This window comes from Centroberyx affinis, unplaced genomic scaffold, assembly GCF_046629955.1.
Source record: "Centroberyx affinis isolate AG114_WGS23_722 - 3 ecotype Tasmania unplaced genomic scaffold, CSIRO-AGI_Caff_v1 ptg002725l_1, whole genome shotgun sequence".
Classification (NCBI taxonomy): domain Eukaryota; kingdom Metazoa; phylum Chordata; class Actinopteri; order Beryciformes; family Berycidae; genus Centroberyx; species Centroberyx affinis.
In genome coordinates this window covers 36,722-52,341 of record NW_027280893.1, presented here as the reverse complement: position 1 = coordinate 52,341, position 15,620 = coordinate 36,722, and the positions used below count along the sequence as shown (strand labels likewise).

The 15,620-nt window shown below is 40.8% G+C and overlaps 1 protein-coding gene across 1 annotated transcript; it reads right to left on the bottom strand.

Moving 5' to 3' along the window:
* Positions 1 to 1,231: 1,231 nt before the first annotated feature.
* On the bottom strand, positions 1,232 to 7,230 carry klf9 (Kruppel like factor 9). The gene is made up of 2 exons (XM_071535511.1): positions 6,462 to 7,230; positions 1,232 to 4,970 (listed from the first exon to the last, which is right to left on the bottom strand). The coding sequence occupies exons 1-2, from the start codon at positions 6,856 to 6,858 to the stop codon at positions 4,690 to 4,692; spliced, it is 678 nt and encodes a 225-aa protein (XP_071391612.1). The 5' UTR covers positions 6,859 to 7,230; the 3' UTR covers positions 1,232 to 4,689.
* Between the last annotated feature and the right edge of the window lie 8,390 nt (positions 7,231 to 15,620).

The window sequence follows — 15,620 nt, the reverse complement described above, 5'->3', positions numbered from 1 at the left end:
CAAAAACGAAACGCATGAAGAGCACCAGATTGAATAAAATAATGGCAAATAATGTAAGTAGCCTGTTGCACATTTGAATTGGCTATTCTGTTTCCCCCATTTCCACTGTGTGATCACACTGTTTTGACATTGATTGTTTTGTCTTATTCTTGCACATTTTGATTTGTGGGCCGATATCTGGATACTCTTTCCTAAATAGCAGTGACAGTGTCTTATCTGAAATGAACTGTGTCAAAAGGAAAGACGTCATATCGTTGCCAACACACAACGCTTACATGATTCCCCTCTTATCGAGGCCAAAGGGACTAGGAAGCCGGACTCCAGGTGTTGTATTGTTGCTGTTCTTAGCTTTAGATAGATTTTTCAGCACAGCCTGACCATCACTGTACACTCCTGCCATCCCATCTCTACAGGACAGTTTCACGCCATAGAGAATCAAAGGAGCACACAGGTTCAGGCAATGATGAGATCCCCTTTTATCTCTCTCTCTCTCACACACACGCACATACACACACACACACACACACACACACATGCATGCATACAAACAATGCCAACATGGAGTGGGGTGTCATTTCTGCTTCTCTGTTTACTAATAGGTTGGGAATCATTTTTTAATCATAACATATTGGGTCATTGACTTGGAGCACTAATATCCTTCATTTACAACCCTCTCTCTCCCTTCAATCAGTTGATTATTTGCAATTAGAGTATGCCTTAAGTACAGAGATGTTTAAACGAAGCGTGTATATTTATTGCCATCTTGATGACTTAATTTATTCGAAAGAGCATTTGCTGTCTATAAAGTTATGCATTTCTTTTCTTTTTTTACATTTAGACACAGGTGATAATTGTTTTCTTTGGTTTTTCGTTTTTTATGATTTTGTTGTATTGTAAGCACTTCCATTCCAGTATTTAACAATGTTATTATGTGTAGTGTATGAAAACAATAAACACAAAGCTAATTGAGCACTCCCTCCTCTCCCTTACTTTATCTTTCTTGCTCTTTCACTGCACTATTTAAAAAAAATATTTAAAAAAAATTTAACATTTCATCAGTTAAACATTCTCTAGTCATTTTTTAAGTCATTGTGTTGTCACCAATATTACATTTAAACAAAGGTTATCAAAGACAATGAACTGTACATTAATAGTAGCAGATATAGGTGTGTGTGTGGCATGGAACACTTGTAAAGAATAACTTCTGAACACGTTTAGAAATGAAAGTCATTTTAATGTTAAAGGTTTTCAGCAGTAATTACACAGCTATGTACATGGTGATAACATATCCAGGGTTTAAAGCAAAAAAACATTCTGAGCCTGAAATGTTCCTGACTGATGTGGGGGCGGGGTAGTCAGCACACTACACTTATTTCTCTATTTCTCTATAAAACTAGTCCAATAACATGAACAACGAAAACAATTGACACATTTCTGTGCTGAATGAATGAATATTCAACACACAGCATTATTAATCAATAAACCTAGTGCAATAAGGATAACTGTGGAGCCCCCCAGGGGTCACCTGGTACAAAAAAATGATGGGGAAATCAGAGGGCACGGTTTTCTTACAATTTACTCCTAAACCGTGCCCACGGATTAGTAAACCATGCGCACAGATTTGTAATATCTACGTTGATAACATCAAAGAGGGACTTTTAGGCCTATATACAGTGAGCCAGAGCCATTACACACAGCTTGGCATACATATAGTGAGCTGTAATAGCCATTAGGCACCTAGACCATATGTGAACCATAACCATTGATTAATCACATCAGTAGGTCTAATTTATGATCCGATGTGTGTTTTGGTGACAATTACTCCCTATAAATCATGCTTGTAGAAAAAGCATGTCAATTAAATTGTATATGCAACTCTGTGGGCCGCTGTGGTGTCCCTGTTTGACGTTATCAATATACATATTACAAATCACGTGCACGGTCTACTAATCTGCGGGCATGGTTTAGGACTCCACTGATTTCTAATTCGAGGGCACGGTTTACTATACCGTGCGCATGGGGCCGTACGCAGTTTACCAATCGGTGCCCGTATGGATTTCCACATCAATTTTTTTTTTTTTACCAGGTGACCCCTGGGGAGCTCTGTAGAGAACAGCCAAAGCAATGCCACATTTTTATGATGAATGACGATTGGAAATTGTGAAAGACAGATACCGTTCAGGTCTGTCATTGCTGCTGGAGCGGCAGCTGTAACTGTCGCTCCCGGTGTGGTCAGATATCGGAGTGCGCGCAAAGAGGCGTTGTGTCTGGGATTGACCTCATGTGGAAAGAGCACTTTCTTTCTGCTGGTTGAGCACACAGTGCAGAACAAACACCTGGTTCCCTTAATTTGTCGCACAAAGTGGCAAACGGTTTCCCGTCTCCACCCGTTTATTCAATCCATGCCTATCGCTGTTTGTTTTTTACTCCTGTCTCAGTGACGCGTGTATCTTCACCAGCTTTCATAAACTTTGTTTCCATATTTCAGCTGTGTTACACCACGGAATCGGTGCTACATTGTGATAGAAAGTAGCTTGCTGTTCATTGGATTAAAAAAACTTGCTCGCATTCCATTGGTAAATGTAAAATATTGCTTTGCTTCGCTGAATATGATTGGATAAAACGCATCAAAAACAAAAACCCACGTGGAGTGAGATTTATTTTTTCTCGAAAATAGTTTGTGAATCTAAAACGTCCATATGCCGGAAATCCGGCACCTGGCCGGAGGTCTAAGCCCTGCATATCTGTGGGTCTGCAGTGACAGTCCCTGATTACAGTACAGTAGCATTGAAAGTAAGGGCTTCAAGCTGAAAGGCACCAACATTTAATCACAGTTGTCATGTAATGCTGAAAAGGAAAAACAGCATTTAACTTTACAATGTAGTTTGTGTTTGTGTAAGAGTTTAACTACGTCTAACTTTACACTCTACCTGGACATCAATGAATTACGTGGCAAGTATCAAAAGAAATACTAATCTCCTGACATCAACCGCATTTCTGGCTCTTCTTGGTGGACAAATAAGACCTTTCATCCCATTAGCAACCTTATAAAAGATTACCAGACAAATAAAAACAAATACATACATACATGCTACATGATGGAATTGGTTGATTCACAAACATAAGAGAATGTGTGTAAAAATGCTATAACAGAAGAGAAGAAAAAGGTTTTAAGACACTAAAACCTTTTTTTTTGTCTTGAGAAATGTTGTGCTTCCAAATCACCACCAGGGGGTGTAAAATAGATTTAAACGACCATGCATAAACACTATTCCCTGATAAAATGCAATCCAGATATAGTAAAAAAAAAAAAAAAAAGTCCATTTCAATATACAGTAACTGGCGCTGTTGGCATAAGAGAAAATCATATTGACATTCAAAGACTTGAATATCAAGAAAAGGAATTTATGTTCATTCAGGTAGTCAATATCTCCACAGGTTGAAAATGTAGAAATCCCTTTCTGCTACAAAACCTGAAAAAGGCACAGTCTTCTTCACTTAGAAGTGAAACACTTTTACTGAACATGAAACATTTTGGTCTTGAGACCCAAAAGTGTTTCAACTGCAAGTGAAAAAGTGAGACTCCTGCTCTACCTTTTTAAAGCTTTGCATGAGCACAATCAAGATTCAAGTTTGCAAAAGCAATTTATACTGTTACAAATTCCCTCTTGAAATGTATGATATGTGAAAAAATTCCCATGAGGTTGTGGTCTTGTCAAAGGACGGTAAGGTATTTTGGTGCAATCATTTAAAAAAAAAAAAAAAAAAGTTTATAGATGTGATATCATAATTTCGTTTTCAAAAGAGGAAACACACTGCCTAGACCTACAAGCCCACAGTAGACCTGATTTACTAAGTACACAGACAAATATATGAAATTAAATACCCAAGCTCTCTATATTAGAACACTGCTTTATTAGTCTCTAATTAACCATTTAACTATACTGAGTATATTAGCCTATATCATCCATCTGAAAGGTAGTTTGTTTCATCTATTTACATGATAATATTTCTATACATTCACCTTGTCCTGCAGTGGAGAGTAACTGTAAAATAACAGTGTGAGTGTGTGTGTGTGTGTGTGTGTGTGTGTGTGCATATACATAATATCTGCTAAAGGATTGTGTCCAGAACTTCTTAGTCAAGTATACATATCTTAGTCATAAGTTTGTTTTGTTGACAATTTGAGTTACAAATCACCAAATTGTATTATTGTCCTTCCCCTGCAAACAGAGTCAATCATGCAAACCTAAGACTTTAATTCTAGTGTTTATCAAAGACCATATAAGTACATGAATACTACTGTGATGATAGATTTTTCCAGAAAATAACTCATACAACATGAAGTAAAATAATCAAAAATGACAAATCAACTAAAACTGAAATACCTTTAATAACCTTAAATAGGCTACCCATTAGCTACCTCAGCCAATAAGAGAGGGAAGCTCTAACTTGATGTCTTTCTGTAGAAGTCTTTCTCTGGTTGCTGTCAAGCAACTGCAGAGCGTTACATGTATAGAAAACATTAGTTGTCCGTAGCATAGAGGACTGGCTGGTTCATTAGTCAGCACTCTGACTGTATGGTGTTTGTTTAAGGGCACACACCACATCTGGGTGTGTCTGTGTGTGTGTATGCCTCTGTAAGCATGTATCTATGTATGTGTGTGTGTGTGTGTGTGTGTGTGTGTCTCACACCCCGGCAGGGCTTTGGTCTCCGGAGTCAGACGAGGAGACGGACACAGAGCACCGGCGTCTCTTGGCCACCCCGGAGCCCTGGAGCATGCTGGGATGGAAGCCCGCGTGCCGGCGGGCGTGCTTCGTCAGGTGGTCGCTCCTCATGAAGCACTTGTCGCACAGCGGGCAGGTGAAGCGCTTCTCGCCCGTGTGCGTGCGGTAGTGACGCGTCAGCTCGTCCGATCGCGAGAACTTCTTGCCGCAGTCTGGCCAGGTGCACTCGAACGGACGCTCACCTGAGGAAACACACACAGGTTTGTGTGACTATACTGTACTTGTGAGGACTTCCTATTGACTACATTCATTTCCAAAGACCTAACATTAATCCCCACCACTAGCCTACCATTAACCTTTACTAACTTAAACCTAATCCTAGGCTAACCTTAACTATAAACCCAAACCTAAATTTAGAAAAAGTGAGGACCGGCAAAATGTCCTCACTTTGGAGGATTCTTCCAATCTGGTACTCACAAGTATAGAAAAACACATGAACACCCACAGCTAAGCAAGTATGGGAGGAGAGGAGAAAGTACAGAGTACAAGCTTCATCAAACAAGGTTGTTTTTGTCTGTGTGGCAAATCAAACTTTTACGAAACAGAACTGCTTGTATTTTCTAGGAACGACGACAAAGCGTTCCGATTGAGAAACAGTGAGTCATCATGATAGACCTCACACGGGCCTCATGAATAAAAAGCTATAATGGCTACACCCAACTAGCGCTCCTCCGCCTCCACGTGCTTCCTCTAACCACATGTCTGCTCTTGTTTACAACCCGACGCGGGGGGACTGGAAGCGGATGACGTATGAGGAAATAGTGGTGCAGGGAGGGTTACCTCCGGACAAGAACATGTGGGGACAGCAGTGTCGCAGTGACCCGCATGTGAATCATAAACTCATATGTCAGGTTCACATTTGTTACTCTGTAATCTTACCCCGGATCCCTGTAATTAAAATAAGACTGACTGACTGACTGATAAGAAGACTGTAAATAAAAATAAATAAACCCATCTCCTAAACTGGCCTAGGCTACAATCAATGCCAATATGGCTCTGCTGTGATGCATCGGGTAACACCATTACCTATATGGCACCCGATATGAGATGGAGGACTTCTTATCACATCTGAGCTATTTACCATGCGCCACAAATATGGGCGGCGGCACGCAGTGTTCCCAGATCCCAGTCTCTGTACGTGTCAACAGCACACCAACAGACCTCCCCTCCTCCCTCTCTCTCTCCCTCTCTCTCTCTCTCTCTCTGTCTCTCTCTGGCCTGCGGTCGGTCACGCCTCCGACCGGGCAAATTCATAGGACGACCATTCCTATAATCTGTTATCCATTGGCAGGAACATGTGCTCTCTCGCTCGCTGCTGTCATATTCCAAGGGAGAAGATGAGCTACACCCCCCATAACGCAAAGTCACTATCATATTCCCATGTGTCTCTTAAATTAGTTTCTAGAGACATTATCGTACTTTCTGATATTTCTTTAATCTCCTTTGGGAGCTATAATCCTATAATAATTGTAATATTCCTGTAGTGCTAATTCATTTTCGTTTAAGTAAGATCATAGTATTCATATGCTAGACTTCCTGAGAATAACCAATAGTGTTTAAGTCTTACTGTGATGGGAACATGCGACTGAATTATGATGGAAGTGACGCAGAGCTGTATCGCTTTCATCAACAGAGATGATGCGGCTTGTAGGCGTGTCATCCGAACCACTCACCGGTATGGACCCTTAAGTGGGCTTTGAGGTGGGACGACTTGCCGTACATTTTCCCACAGCCGCTAAAAGGGCAGCAGTGCCTCTTCTCGGGAGACTCCTGCCTCGCCGCCGCCTTTTTATTCCGGGATTGTTTTGATGCCGCCGAGCCCCGGCTGTCCCCGGTGTTCAACCGGCGGGGTTGCCGCTCCACCTTGTCCTGCGTGGTGGCATCGGTCCCACCGAGACATCTGCCGCCTCCGCCGCCGATAGCGTTAGGACTGCATTTGTTTAAGTCCAACAAAATCATTGCCACCATCAATAGAGTCCTGTTCTCCTGGTTCTCTTTCAGCGTGTCCTCTGTCGGTCCCGGGGGTTGGCTGGAGAGACACTCTGCAGAGAAATCAACCTCCGACATCATAAAGCAGATCCCTGTCCCGTATCGGAATGGAAAATGGCAACAACAAAAAACAAATCTTCTTTCAAATCAATCCAATAATAGCCTACTCCGACAATACAGTAATCACACTACACTCTTCCCAGGAAACATGTGGTTAACCATCCACACGTGTCGTCTTCAATGTGACCATTCCGCAAAGGGTGCTGTTTTCTTGTTGAGGTAGGCTACAGGGCGTATAAATAAACACCCCCTCAGGAGAGATAACAGTTTGAATCGCCTCCTTCTCTCTCTGAATCAAATATAGCCTTCCTCCTCTTAGAACGGATCAATAAAGCACAACGGCAATCGATTCAGCTGTTGTGTCCGCGTATATTCCGTCTTTGTGTGCGCTCTCACACATGCGTCAACTTGCCCTATTTTACTGTGTGAAGCACTTCTCTCAACTCCAAGAAACAATTTCGCGGAATCCCACAGTGTCATAATAAAACAGCGCTGCGATTGGCTGGTACGAAACGTGACTCGATTTTTGGAATTGCCCATTCATAGGTGTGACTGACAGGTGATCTGGCCAATCGTAGGCTGGGAAGGATGACAAGCGGGCCGGGCCGGTATTGGCAGACTCGTGCTGCCTTCGGTTGCTGTCAGATAAATCAAATCCTCAATGCGTCTGCGGATTGTGGGCGTCAATTAGGAGTCCAAATTTAGGACCAATGTTCCCTCCATGCTGTGTGCCTGTGGAAAAATGTATCCCATTGATCAAATAATAATATATTGTCAATCAGTAGCTAATTGCTCCTCTTCTCCCCAGAAATTTAGTCCATATAAGTAGGTAGGTGTGGAAATTCTGTTAGAAAATAAGATGCATGGAGTTTTCAATGCCTTAGGATTGAATGAATTGATATTGCTGAATTGAATCAAAATTTTGCATGATAGGCCAAGATGTGATGTTTAATGGGTGTGTATTGAGTGGCAAATGGTGGAGAGCGTGGAAGCCTCTGATGGTAAAAAGTGATGTATTTTGTTATTACATGTTATTGTTTGGCACTCTATGTAAATAATTTGTACTGAATGTTCCTATTTTCATTCTTTGTTTAATTTTAGTTGTTACACAATCTTAGCATAGCCTACTTCTAAGTTAGCCTATACAACATTTAAAACATCAATTAGCATGTCCTGTGCATATCTTCTCCTATTCATTCTGCCACTGCAGCCCAAAGCAGCTCCAATGCTGATGATTGCTAAAATAAAACTAAAGCCACCAAAATTAGTTTTTTTATCGGACTAATTTTCATACCTAAAGTAGGCTAATTCAAGCCGTATTTACAACCTCCGTAGTCAAACAGGACGGTAGCAGGAGCACTTGAAGGCAGCATCACAACCCAATGCCCTCCCATAAGGGTCAGACTCGGAGCACATTACATTTCCTCACACAGGCCCCACTGTAGCCACAAACACCATGCTGTTGCTGTATGAGGTCAAAACAAACCTGAGAGACAAAACAAACGTGTTTATCTCCCATTGTGTCATTATACGACTTTTATATGGCCCTTTAGTTTTGTTTTTACATTTGTACAGTATCCTTTAAAAATGAGTTTGTTATAGGTTGTTTTCATAAAAGAAAATGAATGTTGTGTTTGTGTGTGAGAGAGAAAGATAAAGAAAAAGACAGAGATATGCAGCTGTAAGAATGTTGCTCAATGGTACAGCGGTGTCTGATGGTAAAGGTGCGAACACACCACCGGCAATCCCACAAATCAGTAGGATTTACAACAAAAAACACATTGGCCGACCATGACCACAGCCGCCTTGTTTCCTTATTTGTTTTGTGGAGAAATTGGCTGCTGCTGAACTTTTGGGCAACGTCACTCTTCAGTAGCCAATGGCGTACTAGTGTTGCTGTATGTCCCGCCTACCACTGCAAAACTATTGGCGCTACAGTTATCAATCAGTGAAGGTCAAAAGGCGATCTTCAGACTACGAGCTCCCTGTTGATGTAGCCTATAGGCCAACAGCACAGGATAAAATAGGCTTATTGCAATCATTAAGACGGACCTTTCTGTACATGCTGTTTTGGACTTGAGGCATCATTTGTAAGAAGTTAATATAGACTCTATGCCATAACGAAAAATCACTATTCCTATAGGGACTGATAGTGGGGTCTGTGATATGCAATAGTGAGTTTATTTTTTTTACCTAATTGTACGTTATATTATTTCCAATGGTGTCACTAGTGCTATGTGTCTGTCTAATAGTGCTTGTGTCTGTGGTGCTCAATACTGAGTTTATAAAGACCTTATTGTACTACATGTTGTTGTTGTTGTTGTTTTTTTTTTTATCTCCTATGGTATTTCTATAATATTACTATAATAACTTTTTGAAGTATCCATCTCCAATTTATTGTAGGATTACTATAGGGTTTTTTTTTTTGATGATGGTAGTATGATGGTTGTGGTATGTATGAGTGGAAGGGGATGGTACCAGCCTGCCAAGGCAAAGGATCTGTGTGGTGAAGGTTGGCCACTGATATATCTGACAGTGTCAATTCCACACCCTGCTTTGCCAACATCCTCATATTAGTGACCACCATGGCATCCAACCAGGGTTAGCAGGTTAGCATTCAGAGAATGACACATAAATCTCTGACATGAAAGGAGATAAATGTTTTACTGCCTTGTTTTCTTAGATGTAAGCCAACCCAGACCCTGCGGCTCATAATAATTTAGCTGGAGGCATGTCTCACTTAGTTTTTTTCCCTGCAGTTTCACAACCATGGCCTAGTCCTAAATTAGCACAGTGTAGCCTATATGTATGCCACTGTCCTCAACATTACACTTGACCTCCTCAGGGACAACAACAGAGTCATATGACACTGTGCATAATAAGGTTTATATCTTGTCACTGTAAAATATACAGTCGTAACATAGTAAGGTAAAATGCATAAACTTTGAATACAGCTGTCTGGTCTTCCCTTTGTTGCAAATTCAGCAAGGGTCATGTCTTGTTACAGATGTAACAAAATAATAAATGTAACAACTTTGTTACATTTGTTGCTTGTAATGTTTGTGATCTAGGGATTTAAATGTATTCTTATGTTGCATTTAGCCTGTCCTCTAGTTAAGAGCGAGAGCTAAAGTGTAAAATGTTAAACTGAATGAGTGATGTTGTTTTTACAGATGCTATTCCTGTTAGGACGGACTGTAGTTTAAGAGTCCATGAGAACTGTGAATACCAGTATCATATTAGATGAGATGAAACTTTAAGGAAAAATACACCCTAACACTTTGACACAGTTAAAAAAAACAGCTATTGGCAATGTAACTTGCATTCCTGGGTCCGCTTTGTTGATCAATGGTATATTTTTCTTATTCTATCTAGTAGGATCTAGTATCCTAGTGAGTGGAGAGTCAATAGGACATTTAAGAGCCTATGTACACTAGAGGATAGAATTTGCAGCCAACAGGCTTGGAAGTGTAACAGGACCCTCAGTGAAAAAGCAAGAACAAAAACAAAACACCCACAAAAAAGAACTCCCCATGCCCCCAATGTTGTGGGCGGTTCATTCAGGGACAAAGTTCCTAGAAAATCCTGCTCAGTTTTGGGGGAGTATATTGAGCAACGTTCCATCTTGCCAGTTTCTAGGTTGGCATGTGCTCCATAGTCATTCTGGACATGCGCTCTTCCCTTCAGCTGTTTATATGAGAATAATGTGGCCCAGACAAGGCAATGGGCCCACCTAAATTAACAGGCTATCCCCATAACGTTTCTATGGCACATTATAGGCCAAAAGTAAAGTAAAGCAAAGTAAAGAGTGTTTACTTCCCTGTGTTCCCCTCAAAGATATATCATGATGGGCTAAAGTACCATAATGTAGCATCCATTTGATGGATTAAGGAGTGGAAAAGTCACAATGCAGACACACAACTGGCAGAGGAAAGAGTGTCACGCCCCCTCTGAACAGCTGCAAAAATATCTTCAACATTTATCTCTTCTACATTGCACAAATTAATCAGCTTTTAAGCTATAGTGAAAAACAGATTTATTCACATTATTGCATTTTCAAAATCGAATCATATTCCCACTGTACATAGGCCTATAGAAGATAGAAGAAATCCCTTCCAAAAAGAACTACAGTGATCTTATAAATATCATACAAATGGAGTATCATAAATAGGCCTATAACAGCAAAACTATAGCCTACAGTATGCTATAAGAATACTATAGGAATGTTATACCATAGGGATAACAATACCATAAAGTACGACAAGGCTGCTATAAACTCACTATTGAGCACCACAGATACCCTCTAAGAATGTTATAGGAACATTATTGATTTTTCGTTGGGGCGAGTCCTATCCGTCCCGTGTGATAACTCCGCCTCCACTCCATTCGTTTCGGTCGCAGAGCCTCCAAGTTTCCAAGAAACAAATCGTGTTGAAAGCGGATCTTTGCCGGACGCGTAGCCTGAAGCTGCCCTCTTTCTTCACTGTAAGTGGTAAACATTTTCCCGGAAGAGGGGTGGAGGTGTTTCTTCAGTGGCTGCTGCTGTACCCCGCTTTCCCTCTCACCAAGTGCAAGAGTGCAGGGCGCATATGAGTCATGCTGCTGTTGACATGATACAGTGATTGTGTCAGAGAGGTGAGGTTTGTTTTTGAGTACATGAATGCGCGCGCGCATGTGTGCGAAAGAGAGAGAGTGAGAGTGAGTGAGTGAGCGAGCACGTGTGTAACCGGAGTACAGAATGTACCCTTCCCTTCCGCGCACTGAGTGTGAACCGGTGTAAACTGACGCGCCACTGCTGACCCACTCCCAAGTAGGTGAGTTATATATGAACTTCCCAATACCCAGTTCCAGTTCCCCTACCCTGTGGGGTAGGGAGACTGGAAATCCCAGTCCAGTGGCCTTCTCTTTCAACGCAGTCCAATTATTTAACCAATAAGCCACCCGAGGCAGTTTACAAAGATTCAAGAACATAACAGAGGAACTGGCCCGATGTGAAAAACATGTTAGGCTATCTGTTGTAAAATGACTGTAAAACAAGGCATATCGTGGCTTATTGCTTTAATAAAACGGTGGCAAAAAAGAAGCACAAAAGAAGCAAATGTTCTGTAAATCTTTTATTTTAATCAGTGTTAATTAAATGCTAATAATAACAACAACTAGTCTAAATGTTACCCATATTCTTCCGCCAAGCAATATAGTTCTTAAGCAGGAGCACATCCATGAACGAATCAAAGTGGTTGCTATGCAACACAAAGTAACGGTGCGAGTGATGATTTTCAGTTAGCTTACTGTTTTGCGGTCACAGGCAGTGGTGGAAAGTAACTAAGTACATTTACTCAAGTACTGTACTTAATTACAATTTTGAGGTACTTGTACTTTACTTGAGTATTTCCATTTTATGCTACTTTGTACTTATACTCCGCTACATTTTGGAGGGAAATATTGTACTTTTTACTCCATTACATATATTTCACAGCTATAGTTACTAGTTACTTTTCAGATCAATATTTTATATTTAAAACATTTGATCATCTTTATAAAATATCTATAAAATAGCATTGTTATAGATTAGACCAGTGATTCTCAACCTTTTTTATATCAAGGACCCCTAATTTAGTCCACATTAGGCCCATTTGATGAGATTTTGTCTCTTGGATCCAAATCTGAGAATATTTTTATTGTTAGATATGATTTTGTCCAGAATTCCATGACTATCTGTATTGTAGGTAGAGAGATAACAGTGAAACTATGATCAAAGTCATTCTTCTACATTCTCTGATTGTGTTAACTTCTTGTAAATGAAATAATGCTGAAGTTTAACAATTCATCAATTTGCTGGGGACCCCCTGGAACCCCCTCAAGGACCCCTGGTGGTCCCCACACCCCACGTTGAGAACCACTGGATTAGACTACCCCAAAGTAGCTATAGCTAAATTGTTAAGATTAGCTTCACGTTGACAACTTTAAAATGCTGCTTACATGTACATGTATGTCAATAAATCAGTATTAATATTCCAATAATTTATGAAAAATATAACTTTCTAAATGGGGACAGTTTGCATAATGAGTACGTTTACTTTGATACTATAAGTACATTTTGCTGCCAATACTTATGTACTTTTACTTAAGTAAGATTTTGAATGCAGGACTTTTACTTGTAATGGAGTATCTTTACATTGTTGTATTGCTATTTTTACTTAAGTAAAAGATCTCAGTACCTCTTCCACCACTGGTCACAGGTGTGCGGCTATTGGATATTTTAGCTGCTTCAAACGGGATTCAGTCAACAAGAGCGGAGGACTGGAGCTATCCGTTTAAAACTCAGTTTATTTGTTTGTTTGTTTGTGCCTTACAAGAGTTAAAACCGACAGTTCACCAAGCGACACCTGTCCCGTTGAGCTCACCAGCAGCCTCGGCGGGGGAGGGGGAGACTGACGTCCTGCGACAACTGCAGAGCAGCTTGTGTGTTGCGCCTCATTACGGTTTACACACTGTGCTCCTTTGATGGAGCTCCACAACAATGCGGTTAATAGCCTACGCCCCCAATTTGTAGATCACACGAAGAGTCTAAAAGAAATGCTGATTCCTAATGTTTAGACCTGGCTGTTTCATGTGACCACAGCCCCCCTCTCTCTCTCTCTGTCTAGCTAAGCGTTTGTCACACAACTCTTCCTCTCGTCTTTCTCTGTTTCTCATTCTCTCCTCTGTGTCTCTCAGTGACATGCTAAAACTCACACGTGCTTTTAACTTTACGTGCTTTTCGTTCATCTCTCCCATTCACACAATAAGTATCAGTATCAGTATCAGTCATTTGTAATTTGTTGCAGTTGCAGCACAGAGCCAGGTGAAGTGAAAACAGGAGAGACACTTTATACCAATCTATTTAATTTGTTTATTTAACAATGCATGCCAGACATGATCCTATCCACATTGAAGAATACAGATTTGTATTTGCATCCAAATACTCACTACTGTGATTTCATATTATAATCTCTATCTTTCTCTCTGTCATCTTTACAGAAGGTCATCTCTGTACACTCTTGGTGGAAGAACTGCATGCATTTAAAGGACATTAAATAAAGTGAGACCAGTAGGAGGGTGAGTCCCTTTCAGTTGTAAAACCACAACATCAGCAATTATTGCAGAAAAAACATTTGCGTGGACTTGTCTTTAGCTTACGAGTACTCACTGACAGGTCATCAAAGGGGGTAAATAAATCTCCTGATTATAATCATATGCTCATGATTACACAAAACTGTAAGCTACAGTATAGGAAAATATTTAAAAAATACTGTACATTGGGATTTTGTTGGATTGCGTTGCATTGGCACGCCTCTCTGTTAGTAGGCTATTGTCATCTACATGTCAGGGTACACACTCGCCCAGTTATGCACACACACGTACTCACACAAATCCACACTCACACATACACACACCACATACACACACCTCCCTTCGATCTGAACTATCAATACCTTGCACAACAGCCATGTCAACATATACAAAAACATTTACAGAATCATGCACACATGAGTTCATAAGTGCCATGGACATGTATGCTATGTCATATTCCTTACCATAAGGATTAAGGAAATAAAAAAAAAGAGAAAAAAGACCTTCAGTATCACCGCTATATTTTAATTTCCCATTCAAATGGGAGGGCCTAAACCTACACCTCTGAGTGTCCACACAGTTGTCTGTTTTCACACTACTGAGCCATGCAAAATGAAGGTGAGTTGAGCTGTGCTGCCCTCGCTTGGTTGTCTGTCGCTACATCTGGCGCAGCTGTGGAGACAACAGGTCAGCAGAGTCCGGCTCAGCTCCAATCCATTTGGTTTGGTAAGGTTTGGTTTGGTTCAGCAGGGATGTGTGTGAGGGGCAACTGTGTGTGACCAAATAAATCCCTCTCTGTAGTTTGGTCGGTCCACTACTGTGGGTGAACAAGGTGTCTGCTGAGTTGTGTGGAGACATTCTATCATACTCTATCACGTTTCCTGAACACAAGAAAACACAAAATATATAGATTTCCCCAAGATCCCAGGAGATTCTGGGTTAAATTCATAAAGCACAGTGATTATATTGGAAACCTTCCATTTTGGTGTTTTCTTTCTTTCTTTCTTTCTTTCTTTCTTTCTTTCTTTTGGTCTTTCTTTCTTTCCATACAACATGATTCCATGATACCTTGCATCACTCTGGGGTGAAGTTGTCCCTGAGCACTGACTTGGGTTCAACTTTTCCTCTCCAAAACATAACCTAAAGCTTTGTGGAGGAAATTGCAAAACTGATCCCCTATCAGCATCAAGAGGCTAAATCATCCTGTTCCCCTCCTGACTTGCACAACCTTAAGAAATAAGGAAGCAGCTCAAAGTAGGTGCTAGGATGCCCCTTTTCAGTATCACCCTCATGGTGTCTTTTTATCTGCTTCCTTGGCCACTCAGTGTCTTGTGCAAAATTTTTCCTCAGCTATGCAACCATTGTTTTCCCCAATGACATTTTTTTGTATGGTTTGTGGTGTGCCATGCATGTGGATTCAAATAAATGTCCTTGTAAGGGATGACACAGTCTACTAACTACAACAACGCCCCACTCTGCACAACATATCTGTTTAAAGAGAACAACAAAGGTCTGTGAGTGTAAGCAACAGCCACATATTGAAAATAATCACTGATATTTGGGTCCTGTGATTACGGAGAAACCGAAGATGGAAAAGTGTCACAGATTTTGAATCACTGCAGTCCCCATGTACTCCACCCTTGCCCAAAAGGCACCCTATGTTTGGTAAT

Bases quoted from the DNA above. Each gene is read 5' to 3' on its own strand.
- klf9 (XM_071535511.1), bottom strand. From the start codon at position 6,858: ATGATGTCGGAGGTTGATTTCTCTGCAGAGTGTCTCTCCAGCCAACCC. The intron at 4,971-6,461 runs GTGAGTGGTTCG...GTGTTTCCTCAG, and splicing joins CCACTTAAGGGTCCATACCG to GTGAGCGTCCGTTCGAGTGC.